This window comes from Gordionus sp. m RMFG-2023, chromosome 1, assembly GCF_954871325.1.
Source record: "Gordionus sp. m RMFG-2023 chromosome 1, tfGorSpeb1-WG-v2, whole genome shotgun sequence".
Taxonomy (NCBI): domain Eukaryota; kingdom Metazoa; phylum Nematomorpha; class Gordioida; order Chordodea; family Parachordodidae; genus Gordionus; species Gordionus sp. m RMFG-2023.
The window spans coordinates 17772851-17788014 of NC_088775.1; the positions used below are offsets into that span (position 1 = coordinate 17772851).

At 26.9% G+C, this 15164-nt stretch overlaps 1 protein-coding gene across 1 annotated transcript in view; it reads right to left on the minus strand.

Annotated features, from left to right (window-relative positions):
• Nucleotides 1-284: 284 nt before the first annotated feature.
• The window catches only part of LOC135931122 (3-ketoacyl-CoA thiolase, mitochondrial-like), a 32641-nt gene continuing 17761 nt past the window's right edge, over nucleotides 285-15164 (minus strand). Inside the window, exons 6-10 of the mRNA XM_065468009.1 lie at nucleotides 14370-14593; nucleotides 13752-13854; nucleotides 7803-7900; nucleotides 2913-3067; nucleotides 285-588 (exon numbers count right to left, since the gene is read on the minus strand). Of these exons, the coding sequence (XP_065324081.1) occupies nucleotides 501-588; nucleotides 2913-3067; nucleotides 7803-7900; nucleotides 13752-13854; nucleotides 14370-14593 (668 nt within the window). The 3' untranslated portion in view covers nucleotides 285-500. The remainder of the gene's footprint in view (nucleotides 589-2912; nucleotides 3068-7802; nucleotides 7901-13751; nucleotides 13855-14369; nucleotides 14594-15164) is intronic.

Consider the following 15164-nt stretch of genomic DNA (forward strand, 5'->3'; position numbering starts at 1 on the left):
ATTCCAAAACTGCGTAGCCAAATTTACCTAAGAAATTCATCCCAATATTTAAGCTGGGCTCAACAAAAACTTTAGGTCATTTTATTTAGGCTAAATGCATGTTCAAGCCTTATTTGAGCTGGCCAAAGTTAGTTGATTTAGCAATACTAGTGACAATATTTTACGAAAAGCTTACATTTTAATTAAAATATGTATCTTTATTATAACTTCTTATTATAATGATGTAAAGTGTCCACTTAATAAAAAGATATAACAAGAAAATATAGAAGTTGTTATGCCACTACAATAATATCCACCTTTATGTGAGTAATATATTTTTTCCCTAATAATTTATCAAAAATAGTCATTTCATTTCATGTTTATAATTTGTATGTAATAAAAATAAGCGAAATATAAATGTATTACAAATTTTTCAATTATTTTGAAAATAAAAAAAATTAGCATGTAAAAAAAATATCACAATATGATTTGGTTTTTTTTGTTTAAATCAATATATGGAATTATTTAGCCAAATTTTCAATGACGATGGCAATTCCTTGTCCACCTCCTATACAAGCGGAACCTACAGCATATCGTAAATTCTTCAATCTTAACAGAAAAACAGTGGATGGGGGGGGGATAATGTAATTAGAAGAAAAAAAATTATTTTGAATATAGCCTAAGAGGAAGTTAAATTTCAATTTTTAATATTTATTCATTTTAAAATTAATATTTAAAATATCATATAGTCACTATGCTCATCAGATTATTGGGTTGATTTAAATTGTCAATCGTTGTAAATTATAAAAATTTGTGGAGCTCGACATCAATAAGCCAAAGGAAAAATATGTTTTTATATCAAAAATAATGATGATGCAGTAATAATATATAAAAAAAATTAAATTAAAGATTTACTGTGAATCGATTTAAAAAAAAGGCTTGATTAAGATTTTAGCCAAAATAATATTATGTAAAGTTGGAGCAGTAAGGTTTATACTTTTATTTGCTAAATTTAGAGGCTTACGTACAGGGTTTTTGTTTTAGCAGGGAAGCTCTTATTATGTGAGCATAAAATACGTAAACAACACTCATTATATTTTGTTATCATTCAATTCGATGATCTTATAATGTTTATACCCTTATTTTTATGGTTCTTTCGTAAAAATTCTCATTCAAAACCAGCATTTATATTTAAAAAAAATTTTACACTATAAACTTATAATTTTTTCATTAAAAGCGGAATATCTATAAAATTATTATAAAAATAAAATTATACCCTAAAATAATCTATTTTTTTAAAAAAAAGGTATATCTATAAACTTATTGAATAAAAAGAAACTTATGATTTTTTTATATTAAAAAGAATACTCAAAGAAAAACAGAAAAAAATACTCAAATATTCTTATTTTTTATGTACGAGGATAATTTTGCCATATATGATTTAAAGTAATATAGAATCAAATTTTTTTAATGAAGGAGGTTAAATGACATTAACTAATTTTTTTTTTCTAAAATAACCATCTTGTATCATTATGAAAACACTACAAAGAAATATGTTCATTATCATTGATATAAAAAATGTAAATAGCAAGTGCATAATTATTTGGAACTTTCTCAAATACAAAGGTAAACAATAATAATTCAACATTTGATATAATTATTGCATAATATTTTTTCCCCTTTTAAATCTATAGATATCAGTCCAAGATTGTGAAGGATATTTTTCTCATGTAAAGGAATATATTAATCCTTACTTAGCCATGACGCCCATTATTTATTAAAATAAAAATATAAAAATTTTTTCATATGATTAAATATTATTTGTGTAAGTTATAAATAAATTTTATAATATATTTTTATGCAATAACTTGATGCATAAATATTTTAATCAAATAAATTTATTTAGAATTTTTTAATCAATAAATATTAAGTTTAAATATAAAATTTTTTTTAAATATAAATGTTCGTTTTGAATAAAAATTTGTTCGAAAATACGATAAAAATAAAGGTATTGACATTATTATTTTGTTTTTATGATGTTCGAATTGAATGATAACAAGATATAAAAAATGTTGTTAGCGTATTTTGTGATCTCATAATAAGAGTTTGTGTGTGAAAACAACGGCAATGATATTCTGGCTAAAATCTTAATTGGGCCATTTTAAATCTATTAAAGCGGAAGAGCAACATATCCGTAGCGTCACTTGGGAGGGGGGGGGGCAGGGCTCAAGCCCTATGAAAAATTGAAAATTTTTCTTTATACCATTAAAAAAAGGTAAGTTAGTTTTTTTAAAAAAAGAAGGTAATTTCCATAATTTAAAAATTTATTTTGAGCCTGAGATTATAAAGGCTATAGTGACGCCCCTGCAATATATATAAAAAATAATAATTAAAAAATTATGATAGTATTCTTATTCAGATGATGGCTAGGAATCTTTAAATAAGTTAACATTCTTGTGTAGGATTTCTATGTTAATTTTTGTTTGAGGTAAAAAGGTCCTCAAAATTGTTAATTTAAGGCATTTTTTGGGGATAAGGGTCGCTTCCTTTCCCAACGAGCAGGTTATTGAAATCACAATATGGTATAAATATATTGTTTTCATAGTATTTTGGTGATTTTCTTTTCTCAGTCATTCCTAATGTATCATAATTATATGGGAGGGAAAAAAATGTCTATGCATGAAAAATCCCATAATTTTTATTAAAAATTGGACCAAATGATATAGATGATCGGCCGATATTAGCATGATATTGGAAAATCAGGGCGTCCTCCAAAAAGCGGTATAGGTACAGTACACCTGTAACTTTTTAAATTAAATTTCCTCATCTTATATTATGATAGTTAGAAATTAACATTAAGGTAGCGGATAAATATATATTCTATTAAATTTTAAGATTATAAAAATATATTATTTATATATTTAAACTAGAACCTTAATTGATGAGTTAGGTGAGCCATAATCCTCGAACCGGAAGCGGCTAATGGATGCCCTAAAGCAATAGCTCCACCATTAACATTTGTTTTTTCGGGGTTTAAGTTCAATTCCTTTTCTACTGCTAGATATTGAGAGGCAAAAGCCTCGTTAACCTTTAACGTAAACAATTATTCTAGAATGATAATAGAACGTCATTTACATATCGATTCTACAAGAGAAATTGCTAAGGATGAGCATTAATCGAAATCATCTCATATAATATAATAAACTAAATGCCATCTATAGGACTTTAGGAGAAATAATGAAATAAGGATATATATATATATAGTATTCCATATCAAATCAACTGAAGATTTAACCCAACCCTCTTCGATTTTTTTTAAAATTTGTATGATGGTAGTAGAGACACTCACTAGTAAAAATATAAAATTTCTATTCTCAATTCAGCTTACTTCATGAGATATGGTCATCTTTAGAAACGCGGAAATTCCAAAATATACTATATTTAATTTTAAATATTTCAAAAAGTAAGCTAAAGACATAATTTAAATTTTATTAGATAGCCCTTTAATATGATATAAAATTTACTTTATTGAAAATTATTCTATTACAAAACCGGAAATAGAAAATGGCTATAAAATAAATATTGCTCTTTTTTTTCTTTCAAATTTTTTTTACAGATAGACATTATAATTCTTAATATTTATACAAAATCCTAGATTGGGACGAGTACTGGCCAATAGTTATTACACTTTAAATATAAGTAGTATGGCTTAAATCCTATATTATACCAAATGTATAGTAATTTACGAAACTAATAAGAAAATTTGTTTGGGATAGGGCCGGATATATATTTTTATAAATCTTTCGGGCCGTATTAGAAAAATTAGGCCCTATGTAGATTACTAGTAGACATTGTGTCATATTTAACACATAAGTTTAGCTATTTTATTTTAGTAGTAAAAATATTTATAACTTTATTTAGCTAATTATTTATATTAAGGGAGACTGGGGTTAAGTAAACCCCGGGGCTTGGCAAACCACATTATCTTATTTTAAAATTAAATACATCATATGGTTAAAATTTTATCCTAATATAGTTTTCATTAGTATACATCTATGTACAAAATATATTTTAAAATAATTAATTACTAAAAATTTTATTAAAGAAATAAAATTTTGATGAAATTTTCAAAGGATTTTCACATGACAGAATTTTAATTTTTATTAAAATATATGATCATTAATATGTAAATTAAATTTTATTACAAAGTATAAACATTCTTCTATAATTTGGGTAAGTTTTATGAGTATTTATCAAATCTAGATATTATTTCAATCATGATTTGTCAATTTAGAGCTAACGGGGTTTGCTAAACCATACACGTCAATTATAACAATTAATAATAAAAAAAATTTCAAAATCTTGAAAAGGCAATTTCATGGCTGTTTATGATTGGTATTTATTAAAATTCATATTTTTTTATGTCCAAAATGTTTATTAAATTAGCCAAAGTTAAGTTTCAATTTTTATATATAATTAGCTTCTATTTATAAGTATTAAGATATTTTGAACAGTAAAATTATTCTATACATATCATTATTAAAAAATAAAAATGCATTTCAATTTATTATTGCCTAAAAAAACCAATGGTTTAGGAAGCCCCTTGAAGTGGTTTGCCTCACCCCGCTATTGGGGGCTTGTTGAACAAAATTTTCACTTTTACAAAAAAGAAAATTAAAAAAAAATAATTATATTCTTAAGATTTTTTATAAGGCACTTTATAGAGTATAGTTTTAGGTATCCATACATATTTTTTATATTATCTATAAAACAACAAGAGCTATAGCCAATTTTGTAAAAATTGGTTCGACTAACCCCAGTCTCCCCTACATGAATATCAATGGGAAATTAATATTGTAATAAACATATTTTAAGTAATACATAAAATAATCTAACGAATTAGAATAAAATTTGACTTTCATTTTTCCTTCCATTGGAATAAATAAATGATTTTTTTGTGTCCCGGGAATTCGTTTGGCCGTTAAAAATCTATTTTCGAGATTGGTTTCCATTCTTAAATATTAAACGTGCTGACAAATATGTAATTAATCCGCGGGATATCCCGCATAATTATAAAAATTAAAGAAGTTAGTATATGATTTTCACAAGGACGTTGCATTGCTCTAGCCGCAAACCTCTTAGTAATTCCCCCTAAACTATTGCAAGGAGTTTTGCCATGTGCAGTTGCAAAAAAAATGCTATTCTACCTTGATCCCAAAATCATCATGATGGCTGTAGAGGTTCACAAAGTTTTTTTTGTTTTTATACTGGGTAACAGCTCCATCAGAAAAATAAAAATTATTTTTCAAGTATAGAATTAATTTTATTTGAAATAAATGAAAGGAACAAGTATTGTGTTTTAGACAATCTGATATAACCATGTAACTTACATGTTTGATGATATCGCTTTCGCGGTAATAAATCATAAATGGATAAAGTGTTGCCTGATTATTTGTCCAATGGAAACCTCTATCGTGATCTTGAACTACAACAGCTTAGTTCTCTGCAAAATCGGATATTATTAGATATTCCCCATCCTTCAAATTCGATCTTAATGAATGCTAGAGGAATTAAAATATTTTATTTTTCAATCAAATACCCCAGAAATTCGCCGGCGAACTTAACGTTTCGAGGGTAATACGGTCTGCCGCCAACCATTGTTTAAATTTTATATAATCTATATATTTTAATTCCTCATGCATTTATTTCTTCGGAACAATTTTCATTTTTATTAAAATCGAATTTGAAGGATGGGTAATATCTAATAATATCCGATTTTGCAGAGAACTACGCTTTTGTAGTTCAAGATCACGCTCGAGGTTTCCATTGTACAAATAATCAGGCAACACTTTATCAATTTATGATTTCTTACCGCGAAAGCGATATCATCAAATATGTAAGTTACGTGGTTATATCAGACAATACTTGTTCCTTTTATTTATTTCTAATAAAATTAATTCTATTCTTGAAAGAAATATTTGATAAGATTTCAATAATTTTTATTTTTCTGATGAAGCTGTTACCCAGTTTAAAAAAAAAACTTTGTGAACCTATACGGCCATTATGATGATTTTGGGATTAAGGTAGAATAGCATTTTTTTGCAACTGCACATGGCAAAACTCCTTGCGATAGTTTAGGGGGAATTACTAAGAGGTTGGCGACTAGAGCAATGCAACGTCCTTGTGAAAATCATATACTAACTCCTTTGATTTATATAATAATGCGGGATATCCCGCGGATTAATTACATATTCAGCACGTTTAATATTTAAGAATGGAAGCCAATCTCGAAAATAGATTTTTAACGGCCAAACGAATTCCCGGGACACAAAAATATCATTTATTTATTCCAATGGAAGGAAAAATGAAAGTCAAATTTTATTCTAATTCATTAGATTATTTTATGTATTACTTAAAATATGTTTATTACAATATTAATTTCCCATTGATATCCATGTAATATAAATTATTAGCTAAATAAAGTTATAAATATTTTTACATCTAAAATAAAATAGCTAAACTTATGTGTTAAATATGGCACAATGTCTACTAGTGATCTGGGCCTAATTTTTCTAACACGGCCAAAAAATAAAAAAATACATGGCCCGATCCTAAAAATATTTTCTTTATATGTTTCGTAAATTACTATATATTTAGTATAATATAGGATTTAAACCATACTAATTATATTTAAAGTGTAATAACTATTGGCCCAGTATTCGTCCCAATCTAGGATTTTGTACAAATATTAAGAAGATCTTCAAAAAAAATTTGAAAGAAAAAAAAGAGCAATTTTTATTTTACACCCATTTCTGGTTTTTTGTAATAGACTTATTTTCAATAAATATATTAAAGGGCTATTCTAGAGTTATCTAATAAAATTTAAATTATGTCTTTAGCTTAATTACTTTTTGAGATATTTAAAATTAAATATAGTGTATTTTGGAATTTCCGCGTTTCTAAAGATGATCATATCTCATGAAATAAGCTGAGTTTAGAATTAAAATTTTATATTTTTACTAGTTAGTGTATATACTACCATCATACAAATTTTAAAAAAAATCGAAAGGAGTCGGGTTGAGAATCGACTTTTTTTGGTTGATTTAATATGGAAACAACATATATATACCATTTTTTTAGAAAAGCTTTATGGATTGAATGAGTTAATATAATTCGATATTCATTATTTTTCAAGTGAGAGAAAGGGATAGAGAGAATATTTACACATAAAAAATATAGATATTAATTTTAGCACCCAATTAAAGTGACAATATTATATATTATATAAGGATAAGCAGAGCCGTCTAATAAGGGAAGGGAGTAAGATACAATTGCATAATTAAAATTTGAGGGAGGTATCCTCGTAGTTAAATATACAGTTAGTATCCATAATTGGATTATTTGGATGTTTACAACGGGGGGGGGGAGTCGGCGTTATTATCTTAAAAGGAGAGGTGGTCTAGAGGTAGTCGAGCCCGAATTCAGGTTCAATAATTTAAGATGATTTGGTTGGACATTTTGAGAGCTCAGGCCAAACAGATATAGATTTATAAACAATCCATCGCGCTATTTTTTCAGACCGGGGTGTGTCCTACCCCTTTCAGCAAATAGTTCTGATTAAGTTTGGCCTATTAAAATTTTCTCTAAATGGAGTTAAAATTCCTGAATCAGAATTAGAAGCCCACTCTAGAAGGTTCTGAGGGGAAGTTAGGAATTCGGACACATAATAACTTTTTGAGGTAGGACATTTTCCATATAAGTTTGCTATTTTCCTGGATATTAATATAATAAACGTACAAACATAAATAAAAAATTGTGTTAACTTCAATCAAATCCATGTCTTTTACGCTTAAATTTGCTTTTTTCAAAGCTCCTTTGATAGCATAAACCGGACCAATCCCCATTATAGTAGGATCACAACCTAATTTTAAAAAAATTCCTACAATTGATATAATTTTAAAAAAGAGTAATCTTATTTATGATATTTATTAAATATTGTAATAATCGACACTTTTCAAAGAAAGAAATAATTTTGAAAAGTGGCAACAAGATGTAATTTTATAGCTAGTATAATATTTATTGGACGTGAGGTGTTATTGATTAGGAGGTCTAGATCATGGATTTTTTCTTTTTTGTAATTTGGTTTCATTTGTCATACTATGTTTTAATTATGCCCTTGCATTTTAAATGAATATATTTTTGATAATTTTGAGTATTCGCGTCATTATCATATATTCGGGAATCATCGCATTTCTATCCCTACCAGATATGTTCACACAGCATGAAGCAGTATAATTTTTAGCTGGCGAGGATTGTTAATTGATATTGACGTTGGAATTGTTAGGAATAGAACAGTTGTGATCAATAATATAGACAATGGCGTACCAGACACCTGCGCAGATTTAGAGTCGTTGTAGTTGATTACTTTTTGTAAATACGGAGACCTCAAAATAATGCACATTTTCAGATTTCTTTAATTGACACTTTTATTAGAATTACGACATATTTATAAATAAAAACAAGGGATTCACAGAGCTTATTAAATGATATAAATATGTAAAAATACATAAGTTAGGATATTGATTTTTATCATTTTTGAAATGATAATCCTCGATTATATTAATTAATGATGAGTTATTTGATTGACCTATAACAAACTACCATACACAAGTTCTTCGATAAAGATCATAAATATCAGACGCGCACTGCATGGCCCACCGCATCAGTTAGTATTGGTGTAGGCTAAAAAATGATATCGATGCATCTTAGAGTACATCCGAATACATAAAATAAATAAGATTAAAATATTTTAACCTTACCAGTCCCCTGAGGTTAATTAATATAACCCTGTAGTCTGCCAATTGAACGCCAAGAGAACTTGAGTATAAAAAATTTATTTATAAGAAAATTCTCTTTATAAATTATATAAATAGTAAGAGTTAGATTTCTTCTATTAATTTTACGGGAAATCTTTTATTGCATCTTTCTCATAATTTTGACTCATGCCAGTTATTTAAGATATTTAAAATTTCATTCGATCTAACTAGTGCAGGTATCCATCCTACAAAAGATTAGATAGTTAATAATAATAAAGTGTAATACTCGGCCCAACGATGTAAAATTTATCAAGTTAAAAATATTTTATCCGGAGATGGGATATATTGGAAAAAATAGCAAAACTAGAAGTAGGAGGTAAACGTATGAGATGGCGCCCAAATAAGAATTGGAGTGATGTGATTGTTGAAGACTCAGAGCTTAAACCTAATGGAGTACATAATGCATGACAGAAAACCGGGAAGAACTGAAGTTAATTAAAGGTATCAAGGGATTTTTAACTATTCATATTAAATTATATGGATAGGATTTATCATTAGAAGAAGTCCCTGTCTTAATATATTGTGGGGCTTCGAATGCTGACTTTGGTGCCATAATTGTTCAGTTTTCTTACTGGGGAGGAGAACCCAATTGTACACCTATCAAGAACACTTTAAGCGGCTGAAAAATCAAGCAACGATTAATAGGGAAGACTCTTCAATAATGTTTTCAATAGAAAAATTTATCGATTATACTGTAGACGTTTTAACTACAATGCACTTAGTGTTGTTAAACGGCTCGATCGTCGATTTTTAAAAACGGCTATCTCAATATTTTAACAAGAAAAATATTATCTAAGCCACGAGATTTTGCTAATAAAATGTCCAAACCTTTGCCCCCCCCCCCATTTATGAGCAAAATCTTCAGGCTTGTGTAATATTTTTCTGGATATAATAGTAAGTTGTTTAAAAAATATTCCAAAATCAAGACTTTTATAACAACACTAAAAATCATTTGGTATGGTGGGTTACTAAGATAATTAAATTATTTATGGACCAGAAATATATTGACCCTTTATCTGGGGCTGAGAAATTAAATAATTATTTTTAATAGAAAAGGAAATTAACAATGAAATAAAAATTTTGGTATTATTTAAATTTCGGCCTTGATCTCAACATGATCATCTTAGTTATTTCATAGATATATTTAATGAATGGTTTAGTCGAATTCTATATTAAGTCTCAAGTCCATACCTAATATATTTTATAATTTAGTAGTGATCTAATTGTAATTTTTATATTTACCATTTAATTTGTATTGAAAGGGACATTTAGTTGATGTAAAATTAATAGAAATGGTAAATTAATATAATATATAGTAGCGCAAATGTTTGGTAACTCCAGATGTATCTGTGTTAAAACTGAGATTATCGGCTTTAAAATTTCACATCTTTATTCTTGCTAATCTAATTGAATAAACTGAAAATTTGAAATCTGCATTCAAAATTAATTCTTTCGCTCGTTTTTCGGCACAAATATAATCAAAGTAACCAAATAACTTATCATCATTATTCTACGTGACCTTTTTTTAAAAAATTTCATATTTTTCTTCAAGACGAATAATATATTTTTATTAGTAAATTAATTTTAAAAAAATATAAAATAAGTAAAATTTAATTATTAGATTTAAGATGCACATATTTTGGTTAGCTATCATTTACTTACCTTTGACATGGTGATGTTAAACGGCTCGATTTTTTAAAAAGGGTTAACCCAAGATTTTAGCCAAAAACATTATGCACGCCTGGAAATTTTGCTCATAGATGCCTGAAAGGTTTGGACATCCATTTACATAATATTATTTTGTCTAAAATCTCAATTTAAAATTGGCCAAATCAAGCCGTTTAAAAATACTACTTTGAAGTAAAATACATAAATATAAAAATATTTGAATTCATGTAAAATAAACAAAATAAAATGTAGGTGTAACTTTGTCAATACCTAATATTTTTATTCATGTATTGGTTTAAACAGATAAAACTTAACAATTATCCATTTCAACGGCTAAATCAATCTTTTCAAAAATGTTAAATGGGACACTCCAATAATCGAACGACCATATGAAGATCCCTTTGTAATATGAAAGATAGATGATGACTTGATTCTGAAATGGGAAAATTATATTTTGATTTAAAGTTAGAATAAAATAATTTAAATTTAAATCTTTAAATACATTTTTTGAAGTTATAAATGAATTATAAAAACTATTAAATATCTATCTAAATTTATATTGCTTTAATCGAAAATAATAAATCATTTAAGTTATATCTCAATAATATATAAAGCTTTTTCCATTTTCAAAGGGGTGATTCTAGGATAAATTTTGTTATCACAACACCTAGACCTATTTTTTTATATATCTATAAATGCAAATGGTAATTCCCATACTGGAGTGTTTATTGGTAAAATTGTAAAATTATTTGGATTTAAAAAGTCTGTACCAAAGGTGGAAAAAGTGGTAATCTATTTTTGAAATCATCGTCTACCAAAGAATTAGAGGATAAACAGAAGTGACGTGGCAAGATATTTTTTCTAAAAAAGTAAAGCATAAATGATGGGGAACTGTCTATTTGATGTTTAAATCCCAGATGAAATCAAAGGATGCGTTCAATCGAGTTGATGGTACAAGAAAATGAACTCAGAGCTATAATACTTGATACCGGAGAATTGTCTTTTTGGGATAAAGTCAAATTTTTATTTTTTGAACCCTTAGGGAAAGAATAACATTTGTTTTGAAAAAGAACAAGATACTTTCAGGCATATCTCTGTCTTGAAAATCTAAGGGAACATTTTATTAATTCAAGCATAAGTGAAACAGTAAAACTATTATTTAAAAAAAAGGTTTTCTTTTATGGCTAGCAATACTATGTTCTTGGAATATTTTCTAGATATAAAAGAAATTGGAAGCAGACATTCAAAAGTAGCTAAGACCTTCTATTAAAGATAAAATTAGAACAGAGGAATTTTCCATGTTTGGGCTAAAATATTACAATATAGAGCAAAAACTGAAGCTTATGGAAGGACACGCGACTCGTTGATGATGTCATTTGGTGCCCTACTTTCAAAATTAGGATGGGAAAATTTTCAAAAATATGTATTCGAATATAAATAGGTTTTAAAAAAAACTTTTTTAAATATAAATACTTATAAACTGTTTTCAAAAATTATTTTTCTTTCTTACTTTATTTTTCCTTTCTTTCTCTTGACGAAAACCTTTTGAGCAAATAAATACTTTGATGAATACTTTTTGCAAGCAATTTTTTTAGTATCACAGTATCAATTTTATATTTACTTAAATAATATTTTTATTATCAATCATTTTCTACGTAAAAATTATAAAGAGTAGTGGGCAAAATCACTCCATTTAAGATTATGGGTTTATTTTATGTTGTGCAGAGATTAAATTTAGCTTTCACTTTATTGATTTTTGATTAAAAAATTCCTTCCAAAATTGTCAAATTCAGAGTTGTTAAAGTATTTAGATATAAAAATTTTCTGTATATAAATATATACAAAAAAAATCAGTATCTATATCTAGATACTCTTTTAGTATTTGTATTTGTTTTTAGATATTTTTTTAGATACAATTTGATATACTTTTATTTAACGATTTTTTATATTATAAATAAAAATATTTGAACGCTAAATTCATTATATTTCACATGAGCATATAATTTAAATAAATATACATTAAAATATATAATAAAAAAATATATGTTAAAACTTATATAGAAAATAAATATTAAAACCTATTTATAAATTATTAAAACTTATATAAAATTAAAACTTATGTATAAAAATATTAAAATTTATGTATAAAATATTAAAACTTAAATAGAGAAAAAATATATAATTAATTAAAAAAAATTTTCACATTTAAATCTATAGATTCCAGTTCAAGATTGTGAAGGATATTTTTATCATGTAGGTTAAAAAACGTACTGCAAACGCTCAATTTTTTCGAACTATAAAGAAATATATAAATCCTTGCTGAGGCTCATTTATTATTAAAAACAATACCATAGATGCACAAAATTATTAACTAATAAATTTATTTAGAATTTTTAAAAATATTTTATAGATACTCCCCTGACTTTTAATCAATAAATTATAAGTTCAATGTAAAAAATTTTTTTTATATAAATGCTCGTTTTAAAGAAGAATTTGTTAGAAAGAACGATAAAAATGGAGGGATTGACATTTTTTAATATTATTTTGTTTACATATTTTTTGCTCTCATAATAAGAGTTTTTGTTCGAGAACAACGGCGAACCCTAATAAAAATTGACATTTGTAAAATTGTATCGGTAGATACGTTTTTAAATGATGTATCTGTATCTAAATCCATTTAAAAAGTAACTAAACTCTGGTCAAATTACATTTAGAGGAAGTTGACGTTGTCACACAATCCTTGCAAAAATATCTTATAAATATAATAGCTTAATATAGAAGTTCCTTTCCTTCAATTACTATAACCTCTTCAGCTTAAAAGAAACCCTTGTATTATCGTGCTTGATATATATTTTAAAAATAAAATAGGATTTAAAATGGAAGATGTTATAATTTAGTCACAAATCTAATATTTAAATAATTAAATGTGGATTTACATATTGCAAAAAATATATTTATATTCGTCTAAAAGTGAAATCGTAATAAATAAAAAATACTTTTTTATTTTTTAGTATTTAAAATAAAAACTTTCTAAAATATTTAAATTAATACTGAATAAAAATATAAAAAAACCATTTGTATTTATTATCTTTAAATGCAAATATCCGCGATACTGCCCAACACTGGACTCATCAAAATACATTTTTAGTGCATTTTGTCCTCTGATTACCGCATCGATTATATGTTTAAAACTTTTTAATAAAAATTTAATGCATAAATTTAATTTACCTGACACGTGAAAAGATACAATCCTAGCTAAAGGTTTATAATTTTTTCTTTTACAAGTTTCTCCGTCAGTCACAATGACAACGCCGCCCCCATCGCATATTCCCTACAATATTATTTATAAGGAAACGATATAAGAACACAGTCACAGTATCCGCAATCCGGCTTGAAAGGCGGACAACTCATGCAAAATATTTTTAGGTCGGATATACATGATTTTTTTTTTATCTATTTTTTAAATTTATGATTTTTCCTTCATAAAAAAAATGTGCGTGAAGGCCTAAATAAATTTTGGGCCACCGGGTATCTTTATATAAAATAATTTCGGATTGGGCCATAAATATTAACGGGGAACATTTCTAAAAATTTTATAAGGTCGAGGTGATTTCTATGTACCGCGCGTTAGGCGATTTGATTTAGTGCCAAATATTTTTATCTCTCGAATTTAAAAAATTCCGCTTTTAACGTTCTTAAATTTTTGGTCTCCTTGGGGAAAGGTTAAAAACGGGCTATCTTCTTTATCGCTTATTGGCGATTTTTCAGGTTTACACAGGTAAGCCAATTTCTCCTCTGGCCCGGGTAAACCTGAAAAACTGCCAATATGAAATATAATATCTGTACCGAAGCGTTTCCGGCGGAAACATTTCCACCTTTTTTAAAAATGGCCGGCAATTTTTGCAAATTTTCAAGGGTGGTATCAATTTTTGGGTGTTCGTCTATACCAAAAAACGGATCCTTGAGTGGTTTGCCTTTCGATGATTTTGAATCACTCCCTCCCACCCCTGAGGGTAGATTATTGAAATCTATCACCGCCATCTCGTCCTGAAACACATTTTGCTCTTGAGCTGCACAAATTATTTTTGTTTTTTTTAAATGAAAGATAAAATAATATTAAGAGCAACACTATTTATAATCTTAATGTCTCTATTATAATGCGTTATGTTCAAATGTTGCGATATTTAACCAGCGTTATCAACAAAATAAGTATAATTTATTATGGAGCGTTATGATGATAACGCCATGATAAAATTTAAAAACATCATTAGAGACGTATTTTTCAAAAATTATTAACGCTATAAAGAATCAGCTTGATTTCGATAGCGTTAAATAACGCAATGCTTGAATATAACGCGTTTACTATAAATAAGGCCTAAATGGTACAAAATTGCGGGTTTAATATATTTCCGATTTTTTATTATCAATTCATAAATTCAATTTCTTTCAACTAATTTCATTTTTACCAGAACTGTAACCATTTTTAATCCAGGTGTCAGACTCTAAAACAGCTTGGCGCTACTGTGTTCAAGGTAGGAATGCGAAAAGTAAATCAAGGCGGTAGGAACACCTTTCATTTCACCCTCCCCCGATGACTTCAGTAGTCAAAATTCAAGTTTAGAGAATTTTAATAACAGTAGG